We start from the raw sequence: 12,116 nt of genomic DNA, 5'->3' as shown, positions 1-12,116 counted from the left end.
CAACCTTAGCGAATGGAGTACCAAACTCCAATGCCCCACATCCCCTTCTTTCCATTTTTATCGAAAGGTAGGTATGTGGCACCTTGTTTAAACCGACATCGTACATCCAATTTCAATCCTTCTCCCGTGGCCCCTTCAGCGCTAATTTTCAGCAAAAGGTAGACAGGGTTTTTCTCATCCACCGGCATGGAACCTTTAAGAGAAATCAATGGGACAAGATTTTCAGAGGCGTACAAGCCTCATATATGATCCATATTGAAGTTCCCGGATTCACATAAACTTGGCAGACACATACCAGTAGCTGAAGAGACATAAACCAGAAAATTTTTCACCCTTGATTTTCAGGGAGAAACGTGCTGATTGCTCAACCTTCTATTCGTTTTTCATGCATTTAATCGATGTTAAACTCATTTTTAACATCTAGAAGTAAAATTAATGTAGTAGGAGGTAAAAAATTAATGATAGTAAATTAGGTAGTAAAATTAATTAGATATCAGGAAACAGAGATTAAAGTTGATTATAAGCAAAAGTAATGTTTCGGGCCGTCCTTAAGGAAAATGGTATCATACTTTTTTTTCTAAGAAAAATTCTTCTGAAGATATACCAATTTAAAGGTGTTGAAGGGTAGAAAACTACAGCATTAAGTCGATGGTGAAATAAATCAAAACATTACTCCTACAATATTTTTGTCGACAAAGCCAACCTAAGGCTGGTGCGACACCAGACAAGAAACAAGGAGTTCCTGATCGCTTTAGACAGTAAAATCACTTTTTAAATGTCACAGAAAAGAGTTGTTTTCTTTAATTAGTCTAAAGAAATAGGTTTCAAAGATACATTTAGTGTAGGATCTGGTCCTGTTATACTTGCTTAAATTCGAATGATTTTCAGAATGTAGAACTGGACGGACCCAAATCAGGTAAAGGAGTCAGATCTTCCTCCCCCCCCTCGCCAGCTTCATGCATATAGTATCGTATGCCTTTACACTTTGATTGTTTAGGGACTTTTTAGCGAAAGATCCCAAGAGAAAAATTTATGGAATTAATCAAATAATTTTAACAAAACAAATTACAATTATGAATTTTAGGGTATTTAACCTAAAAAAAAACATCCATAAAACATTTAAATTTTAATAGCAGGAATCATAACTCTTCTAGGACCTCAGCACATCTCTACTAGCTAAACATCACACCCAGTTCTACTACTCCTGCTTCTGCTACTCCTACCTCGACTAATAATGTGGCAGTCTCAACCAAGGGAATTTTTCCCGCATCTAATTCTATCGCTACTGCTCCCGACCAAGTTACTCCTACAACAATATGTGCTTTGACAATCAGTCCCACCACTACTACCACTAGTGGTGAAATCTGTGTGATTTTCCAAAAAGAGAAAACCCAGTGGGCCTTCATGAGGTTCGTTCCCGGGCGAAAATTCCAAGTTGAATTAAGGAGTTTTACGAAATTCATAATATAAAGACGCTTCAGCCCAACTCAGCTCCCAGGAGTTGTCGAAACACATTCTACTACTTGCTTTGATCTTGGGTTTCAGGAAGGACAATCTGTGTCGATAGTTTTTCGCACTGGAAACCTTATTTTTTTTGCCCCCTTTCCAGGATTCTAGTTCTTTTTTCACTATGTGCTGCAATATCGTTGACCCTACTTTGACACTTCTTCCAGCAAGGAAAAGAGACAAATTCAAGAGACTGATTTGTTTAATGCCTACTTGGGCATCACAAAACTTTCCTAAATTATATTATTCTTTGACCTTCCGTGACGACAGAAAGTGGAAGCTCTTTGGCTGCAGACAGTCATCAAGCAGGCTTTGCTCGAAATCTGAATCGACTTGAAGGTACAGATGGCTCATGAGTATTTTTTAGCAAAAACATCGGAAAGCACTCTTTTTCACCTTCAACAGGTCAAACTTTGACATCCTTACATTGGGAAGAAACACATACATTCTTAAACCTATTAGTTTAGTTTTGAGGCTTATTGCCTTTATAAGGAAAGAGAGGCTTTACTTTTTCTTGGCAAACATAGACAAGAAAATTCTACTTCAACAAGGACCGAAGACAAAAAGAAACTAAAGACACAAAGCGCTTTCCCCAAGCAAGGTCTTTGAACACACGTTAAAGAGTATACGCAGGGAATACTTGAATGTAAAACATATAGGAAAGCTCTTCCTTTAAGATGCAGCTTAATCGTTATCTGACAGCCTGTTTTAAGCAAAAGCCAGAGTGTAAATAATTTACAGGAAAAACTCTGCTAAAAATAATAATAAAAAAAATAAAATAAAAAATAATAATAGAAGAATAAACAAGACATTAATAAACTCCCTATGTACCTCAGAACTGAAAGATCCATTGCGCGAGAAAAAACAAATGGGTAATTTGAACAGAAACAGAGGAGTCCAAACATTATTCACCATCATAAGACGAGTGATAAATAAATAAAATTAAATTTAACGATTCGGCTTCTTTTCTTTCGTAAATCAGTTTGCCAACGATCATGGACTTTTTCATTTTTTTACAAACTTCGGTTACAATCGAGATGGACTAACCGTCAAAATAGAGTGTCAAAACATGTTGGTGAAACCAATTATCGAAAATACAGAAAAGAAAATTAATCGTGAATCTTACCCTTAGGAATATCTTTGAGAATTTCTTGAATATCAGGAATCTCCTTCTTTAAGCAATCTTCTTGGTAGTCCAAGAAACCATTGTCAGAATTCTTTGGCTTATCTTTTGAGGATTTATAACTGCTATACCTTAAAAAGTTAGTGGATAATGACGCAAGAAATTTTCCATAACAAAAAAACAGTTCTCAAAAGCAATAGAGCTAAATACAAGATACACTTTTTTTTTGATTATTCAACAACCAGAGAATCAGATGCAGAAACCAAAAGGCTGGATATAGACCTGACAACCAGAAAGAATTGCTTTCCCTTCCAGTACTATACCTTATTCAGCCAAATAAGATACGTGGCATCCTTTTACCCTATTGACACAAAAAACATAATAAAAACAACTGGTTTCATTTGGGTGTCCAATACCATTAATACCAGTTAGGCATAAGTAACCAATTTAATACCATTCTGCCCCAAAACCAAAAGCATATCCTATATGTTTGTGATTTCAGAGGAAAACAAACCTGAATTTTTTTAAATATATTTACCCACCTCCCCATAAAGAATGCCAAACACTAATGCATATTTTTTGTATATCCAATGGCTCAGTAGGGGCCTCCTCCAGGCCACTCAGCGCGTCCCCAGATGGCAGATAGAGAAACGTAAGGTGCCTCCATAGGCGGGGCGGACCAAGGGGGGACCTTGTCCCTGGGGAAGTCCATAATAGAAACTGGGATACCCTCAACCAGGGGCCGTAAATACAGGTGGAGGAGGAAAAGGCCCCTCGAATGTACAATCAGTAAGGCCAACCGGGATGTGTACATGTCCAGGGAGTTGAAGCCATCTCCCAGCAATGGGTTAAATTGTATGGTGACGCAGAACACCACCGTGGGAGGATCCTCTACAGGAGGACAACTGCAACAGGGCGATAAATCACAATCTATGGAAAACGGCCAATGTAAAGAGCTGCCTCGAACCTGTCCGGGTGCCCACAAGACTGGGGACCTTGCGGTCAACTCTATTCCCACTTGAGGAGTGGTACCCTTCAAGGAAATTACAGTCTAGTAAACGGGACTCAGTATTCAAACGGGATTCTGATTAATCGATAATTCTTCTGGGCTTGGTCTGTTTTGGTGGCATTTTTGGGCTGAAATACGCTTCCCAAGCAATACGCTCTCAGGGAGATCGGGCATTAGTAGAAAGCTAAGAGGAACGGTCTGTCCCACTAATACTCCCATGGCTTATAGTTAAATTTTAAATGAAAAGACAAAGTATTTGGTGCTGTCCCTTTTTGTGTTGCATACTTTTTCAGTCATCGATAATAGACTCGGTGAAATTTTTTGGCGTATTCTAGTCTTTACTGCTTCCTTGGCTAGCATATTAAGTACTTCAGCGTGGTGTCAACCTGCAAGATAAGTAACAAGCAGCGTTGACAACGCTTTGAAATAAAATGTACCAGTTTTTCAACAAAAATTGTTCCACAAGAGATCATTTTGGACCATCTGAACGGCAGCCTAAAAGTTTACTTACACAGAAATAAAATTTTCGATAAACTAAAACTTGGACAGATATCCAAGTCAGAATTGCAAGGCAAATCCAAGGCAAAATTGCACAGAAATTTGGTATTGCATAACAAAATTTTCAAATATACCAACTAGTAAAAAGACGTCTAAACTGCACCAAAATTGACAAAATCGTACCGACGGTGTTGTATGGCTGGCTTCTATATTTGTAAGTCAATTATCATCTGACCACTACAACGTCTGAAAGCGAGTGTTGGATTTTTCAGATGGTCTCTTCTCTTGTCATATGACATACTTCATGTACGCGTATCTGATTGGTGACATGTCCTTGAACTCTTTCAATTAGATTAGAGGAGTCCGGGGTCTATTGTAAAAAGGGGATCAGAGAGACACCAAATTCCAAACAAGGCCTCGATGACCCTGAACTTTGAAGAAGCAACTGATGACTGTACGCTTCAGTAGACCAAGCCTTGATATAGCTTTTACCATGGAGCTTCTGCTACTCGTCAGCTAGCACTCACAAGTCTCTTTCTTCATGGTTAAAGCTGAATATCAGATTACGAATTTGTAAGGAAAAAGTAGTTAAATGTAGTTCACAAAATCTAAGAGAGAAAAAACAGATATAATTTATAAATTATACTCAAAATCATTTTCTGTGTTTCGTATTAAACATTTTGTATGATTTGTACAATTTTTTTTTAACATAACTCCTGTTTCCTAGTCAAATGTGAAGCTTTACCCACAAATCAGCGCAAAAATAATAAGTATCAGATTTAATAAGGGACCCCATTTTAACAGAAAAATAGTGCCAGAGCAATAAAGAACATATCCCACATCCAGTCTGATACCGCCAAATTCCAGGCCAGTGGCCTCTGGTTATTATGCATAAATATTTGAAATCCTTTTGGTTTAATTTATTTTTCCGGATTCAGAAACTTAGAGCTATTTACAGAAAAAAATAACAATAAATTTACACAAACAGACAAGATGATTAAGTGAAAACCCAAAAACAAGTAATATACATTTTATTCTGGATTAATCCTACACATGCACACAGGGAAGGGGATAAGAAAAACCTATCCAGACGGCCTTCTGAAGACCCTTCATCCTCCCGAAAAATCTAGACTCTACACAGTCGTTGAGCTCTTTTTCTAGTCATGAAACTTTATTTTCATTGAATAAAAGTAATATGTCATTTCGCATGGACCGACACACAAGAGTTATTATGAGCCTAATAAATCCTCTAAAAGTTAGTTGATTTTATATTAGTAAAAGAGTGGCTAAAATAGATGCTTTAAACAGGATGGGATGGAAGAGGGGTGTTTGACAGTGCCCTAACTTAAGATGCCTATGAACTGCAATAATTTGACAGCTTTGATGCTGATGGTAGTAATATACTTACACATTATTACGGAAATAGTGAAGAACTCTGTCACGAATGCTAGAATCATGAGAGTTTAACAGGAGATTTACAGCAGAAGCCTTCTCGTTATTCTGCCATTTCTTCAATGCACGATGTTTCAGGATAACTAAAATGTTAACACAAATTAATTATTATCAATGCTTAATATTAATAAATAAAATAACTATTTTGAAGTTGAATAAGCTGCTAAATGATATTAAATTTACGTTAAACCGAAATTGTTTGAAGTAAAAATAGGTGCACATCCGGTCCATCCCTAAGGCAGTGTTTTTCTGATGAAGGAGGGGATACAATCTTAAGAAACTACATTCTCATGCCTTTATTTTAATTTTGTGAAGTCGGGGAAAAAATGAAGCAGGAGGGAAAATAGTAGCTCTTTGATCCCTTTGCTCATGGGAAAGTGACGCGGGAGGGAAAATAGTAGCCCTCTGATACCTTTGGTCGTGGGAAAAAGTGACGCGGGAGGGGAAAGAGAAGCCTTCTGGTCCCTTTGATCATGGGAAAAAGTGATTCGGGAGGGGAAATAGTAGCCCTCTGACCCCTTTGGTCATGGGAAAAGTGACACAGGATGGGAAATAGTAGCCCTCTGATCCCTTTGGTCACGAGAAAAAGACATAGGAGGGAAAATAGAAGCCCTCTGATCCCTTTGGTCATGGGAAGAAGTGATGCGGGAGGGGAAATAATAGCCCTTTGGTAATGAGAAAAAGTGACGTGGGAGGGGAAATAGAAGCCCTCTGATTTCTTTGGTCATGGGAAAGTGACACGGGGGGGATATAGTACTACTCTGATGCCTTATGTCATGGGACATAGTGACTTGGGAGGGGAAAAAGTGACATGGGAGGGGAAATAGTAGCCCTCTGATCCCTTTGGTCTTTTAAAAACAGGACCAGAGCTTGCAATTCTTGTTCCAATGTTACTTCTCCCATTTTAAAATTGACTCGGCTGTTAGTTTCTAACTTTCCCTTTCTTAAATTTCTTCCTGGCTCCATAAAAGTCACGTGTTCATTGATTAGCAGACCTTTCTCCTTGATTGGAGAATACCACTTAGCGGTAACGTTTAAGTTATGTCAATTTAAGCTCCCAAAAACTCCAAGGGTAGGGATAAAACCTTTTCCTGTTATCCCTCCCATGTGCTAATGTGTGTTGAACCATTCAGCAGATATTGCATCTTATCTTCCTGCCTCTACATTTCCAATTCTTGAAGTCGGGGAGAGTCCTTCAAGCATGTTACAAGAGCAGAGATTCCACTGTTTCCTTCAATAGGTTAGTTAACAACGAGGATGGAACACATTGAAAATAAAGCACATCGTTGTAGTTGAACTACTCGGCAAAAAAAAGTTTGAATGTTTGCAAACTTGCAGAACAGAAATGGTTGGAGTATGAAGCAAAAAAATTGCATTCTGAAAAGCATGGCTTTATAAAAGGGATTGTGTGAATTTCCAAGCAAAATATAAAACAGTTCCGGCATAATAAATTGCCAAAATATTGTTACGTCAATTGGGTTTTAACAGGTGGTAAACTAGTCAGATACGTCAAAACCGGTTCAAGCGTGTTAAACACCAGACATGCGATTACGGTAAAACTGACCTGTAAGGTGTGAGTGTAAACTGAGTAAAACTTTTAAAGAAATTGAGATGTAATATATCAACAAATGCATGCAAAAGAATGTCAAGAAACGGGTACACTTAAATTTATGCCTTTCGTTTTTTTCCCTGTCTTGACGTGTGACAGCTTTCTCTTCGGGACAGCTCTCAGCCGTAGCATTCGTGGAACTGGGCTGTTTACTTGAAACATCTTTGATAGTTTTATGACCCTTCCTTGAAGCAAGCCCTGGCAAGTCCTTTTTGAAGAATGTTGGGTAGTGATTTACATCGACAACCAGCATAAATCGCACGACAGACTCTATATCTTTTATCTCATCGCCTGGCAAGTTCTTGACCCAAAAGATAGGCTTTGCAACCTCAAAATTCTCAATTACGCTTACCTCTGACATGCCTTTCCCCTTCACTTCCTGAAAGATTATCTCTGGGGCAATTTGTACAACTTTACATTGATCATTTACAAAATACCCTTTGTACCATGTTCTTTTACAGAAATTCTGGCGGAATTCGATACATTTGACCATTGAGAAAGCCAATGCTTACTATATTTTATAGGCTTTTGAGCATGCTTCAAAATTCAGAAAATATTATGGGTGCAGAAAGCAGAGACATTTCCCTTGGGTAGCGAAAAAATATTTTCTAGATCAAAACAGAGAACTGACACTGAATGATTAGAACGGTCCTTTTGACGCTCCTCTCTACTCTCTGATTTTCCTTTCACTCGCTTCTCGTAGTTCACCCGAACTGACTCTGGTAAATCTATGTCGTTCCTACTAGCAGCCTTTACTTCCTCACATGTACCATCTACCACTTTTGGGTACATGAAAAGCCAAGTTAAATTCGGTACTAAACACTCTGCGATACACTGTCTCTCCCACAGGCTTTTCAGAATCAAAACGGTATTTTTCCTCATAAGGTTTGAACATTTTTTCGCCAATTTAAACTGCCGTCAAGATATTTACGAAAAGTTTTGGACCGACCGTAATGAGACTCCACTTTTGGAAAAGACATTATATGTTCGTTAACGCAATTTAAAGCATCAGCTTGTTTTACTTGCAGGTGGTGGAATTTGTTTGGGTCTAAGTACATCATCAGAAACCTTAGTATCATGTGCATAATAAATCTGTTTCTGGTCAATGTCCAATGTTACGCGGTACATTTTCTCCTCGGCTGTCACATAATAAAACAAAGCGTTCCTTCTCCTAGTTGTTATTTTTTTCTCCTCTTTGGCAGGTATTTAGTAGTCTTGAGATAAAACATTTTTTCCATCTCTCTTAACAAAGCCCATAACGCTTCAAAAATCTGTTGTCGCTATTCTTGGCTACTTGTGAGACAAAAGTAGAGACATGTCGAACTCCACTTGTTTGCTTTCATCTGACGTTCTTTCCAGTGCTTCATACTTTCAGTAGGGTCAGAATAAACTGTTCTGGAATTAACTGCCACTTAGATTTTATTCTTGACCCATTCACCTTCTCTCTTGCCTCTTTTTCTGGTCCTTTTCATCTGCACAGCCGGCCTGTTCGACAGTGGCCCTACAAGCGACTCAACTGTTACTGGGTCATCTATGGGGACATGGGGACACGGCCCCTTCTCAGTGGCCCTAAAGAACCTCTAAAAACTGCTCGCAAGCTGGTAAAGCAGTCTGCTCGTACCGACAGGGAGACATATTGGTCACAAATGGTCTCTGATATGCAACAAACAGCAGAATCGCATGACCTAAGAAAAACATTCAAGCTACTGAGGGAAGCGCCAGGCAAGTCACCCATCTTCATGGACTCCGTGAAAGACAAAATGGACAACCTTATTCAGACGGAAGAAGACCGCTTTTAAAGATGAAAAGAACATTTCTCCGAGCTCCTTAATCCCACAAAAGCTACGGGTGATCTACCCGATTTCCAGAGTGTTCCGAAGGAGCCCTTCCAGATAGTTCTACAGCCATCGTCATTTGCTGATGTTCTGAGGGCTCGGAAAAACATTAAAAAACAACAAAGCCCCAGGAGAGGATGGAATTTGAGCAGAGATAGGGATCTTTTAAGGGAATCTATAATCCTTGGGCAGTAATTTCGCTATAAAAAAAGGATAAAAATATCTTTTTTTCACATTATAGGTTGAAGTAGCACTATTAATTTCAATATAATTGGATGGCTTCCAACAATTTCCCCTTTCATACTCGCTAGGATAGAAGGATCTAGTCAGGATATTCCTTGTTGGTTATCCTGGATTTGCATTTTAGAGTCACTCAACGAAATCCTAGCGAACTGTAAGTAAGGAGCAACCCAGCTCAATAGCAACCAAAACTCTATACGAATTTTTATACCAACAGATATATCAAAAGAATTGACTTAAAATGCTGATTTCAAATATATAAGTTTCATTAGTTTAATTTTACCTATTAACGGCAACAAGAATGAGAAAATTTTCCTTATTTTCAAAAAAAGGGGAGAAACCAAGCTTTTAGAAACCACTAAAAAAACACCAATGTAACAGACGAGGGGTTGAGGAGAGGGCAGCTTCGTTCATATAGTTTTAATGTTGATTCTTACTTTCACCTAAACAACTTGTCTTTTAATTCAAAGCAAACTTAAACCACACAGTTGTTTTCTATTAAATTAACTGAAGTGGTGTGTAAAAGATTAAATAAGTATTTTTTAGGGGGGAGGGGTAATATTAAAAGCCAAAAATCAGATGAATTCTTATAAAACTCTAAAAAGCTATAATTAGAATCGTAAATGCAAACAGCGACTTTTGCTTTAGTTACAAATCCTCCTCAACATTCTCTGAAAGTTTCGGTTTAATAGCCCTAAGTGTTCAAGAGATATTGCACATACGCTTTGGTAATCTGGATATGTATAGATCTTTTACTTTAGTTCAACATCCGTCAATGTAAGTTAGAATTGTATATTCCCTTAGAGACAATGCGAGGAAATTTACTCTAACTAGGCTGTCCATATTTTTACTCATGTGCCAGAGGTAAGTTTGCTATTTTTTCATTCATAAAACATTTTTCTTTAAAAAAAAATGCTAAAGAAATCTAGATTTTTGACTATGTAAAAGTTTGCCATCCACATTAATTTTTTATGTTGTTTTGATATTTGACATACCTTAACCAGTGTTTGATAGCTTAACCATCAATTGATAACTAATTACAGCAATCATGCTTAAAATTATCAGTTATCAACTAGGATTGAACTCGTCCTGATTGGGACGGGTGCATTGGACTACGGCCTTAACGGCCTGTTAGACTACGGCCTGTTAATTTTACACTCGGATTAGAAATATAATGACGCGCTTACATTTTGGCCAGTAATAGAACAGTGAGATTTAAAATGCACAAAGCAAATTAAAGATTTTCCCTTCTTCAGTTTCAATGCACAATAGTTCACAGAGGGCAGGATGCGAAATAACACCTTCATTAGCTGCAAACCTTAGAATAACCAGGGACACCAATTCACGAAAATGTAGGAGGGAATGCAAGCATTTCTATTTATCTTAAATGAAGATACAAAAAGCCATTTTTCAGAATCAGGCGGAGGGCCTTTTTTTTACTGGATATAACAAAAAAAAATTATTTTTCAAAGTCTAGGGGACAATTGCTTGTGAAACATATTTTGCTAGTGTCATGAACTTTTAAAACACTTTGTAGGTTTATTTCTTTTAATATCTTGTAAGTTATTCAATGATGATCATCTCTGTCTGCAGTTAATTTTTCCTTCGTGTTTTTTTTTATTTTTATTTTTTTTAGTTAAGAAGTTCTGTAGGAGGGAAGGCAAGTATTTCTATTTATCTTAAATGAAGATACAAAAAGCCATTTTTCAGAATTAGGCGGAGGGTCTTTTTTTTTACTGGATATAACAAAAAAAAATATTTTTCAAAGTCTAGGGGACAATTGCTTATGAAACATATTTTGCTAGTGTCATGAACTTTTAAAACACTTTGTAGGTTTATTTCTTTTAATATCTTGTAAGTTATTCAATGATGATCATCTCTGTCTGCAGTTAATTTTTCCTTCGTGTTTTTTTTTATTTTTATTTAGTTAAGAAGTTCTGTAGGAGGGAAGGCAGGTATTTCTATTTATCTTAAATGAAGATACAAAAAGCCATTTTTCAGAATCAGGCGGAGGGTCTTTTTTTACTGGATATAACAAAAAGAATATTTTTCAAAGTCTAGGGGACAATTGCTTGTGAAACATATTTTGCTAGTGTCATGAACTTTTAAATCACTTTGTAGGTTTATTTCTTTCATGGAACAGAAGAGCCTACACATTTGGCTGGTATACCATACCTCTTTTGGTTATGGTTTTACAAAATCCTGACAACTTTACTGTTTTGCATCATGAAAGACAAAATACTAAAACTGTGTCTTATTAAAAATAATGTATATAAATCTATCTTAATAGAAGTTCAGACTACCATATTATTAACTACTATGAGAGGAATCAGAAAAAAACAATTTGAGTTTCTTGGTGCTTCAAAAGGCTAGAAGAACATACTGGTTGTTAAATTAGAATTTTTACTACAAAAATTCCAGCTTTAATTAATTCAAGCTAATTATGAAATGAAATAAAAAAAAATAAGCTGGACTCTATTATTCTAGACTGTAGAAAAATAAACTGTGAGGGGCTTCCAAGTATTCAAGCTATTTTTTTCTTACATCCATTGTAATTTTTATAACTGCTGTGATGACAAAACAGAATCAGAAACTTTTTCTTTCAAGAATCAGAATCATCTTGGGAATCAGCAGAATTTTGAAGTTCTTGAAACAATTCCACTGCGTTATTCATTTTGTCACAAAAAAACTGAAAATCTTTTTCTTTTTTTTAATTTTAAAAATAAAGCTATCAGTTGAACTCTCTGAAACTGGATAATCAAATCCGTGTACACTATTTTACATCCAGCAGAACCTTTTAATAAGCTGACTAATTACAGACAATTCAACTGAATAGTAAGATAA

General features: G+C 36.9%; 1 protein-coding gene across 1 annotated transcript in view; it reads right to left on the bottom strand.

Annotated features, from left to right (window-relative positions):
* Window positions 1–12,116, bottom strand: part of LOC136032663 (separin-like) — an 86,254-nt gene that overhangs the window by 52,268 nt on the left and 21,870 nt on the right. The window contains exons 2-3 of the mRNA XM_065712950.1: window positions 5,545–5,671; window positions 2,633–2,760 (exon numbers count right to left, since the gene is read on the bottom strand). Coding sequence (XP_065569022.1) covers window positions 2,633–2,760; window positions 5,545–5,671 — 255 coding nt within the window. The remainder of the gene's footprint in view (window positions 1–2,632; window positions 2,761–5,544; window positions 5,672–12,116) is intronic.

Source organism: Artemia franciscana, chromosome 11 (genome assembly GCF_032884065.1).
Source record: "Artemia franciscana chromosome 11, ASM3288406v1, whole genome shotgun sequence".
In the NCBI taxonomy this organism is placed as follows: Eukaryota; Metazoa; Arthropoda; class Branchiopoda; order Anostraca; family Artemiidae; genus Artemia; species Artemia franciscana.
The sequence above is the reverse complement of the archived record's forward strand: the minus strand, read 5'-3'. Positions and strand labels throughout refer to the sequence as shown.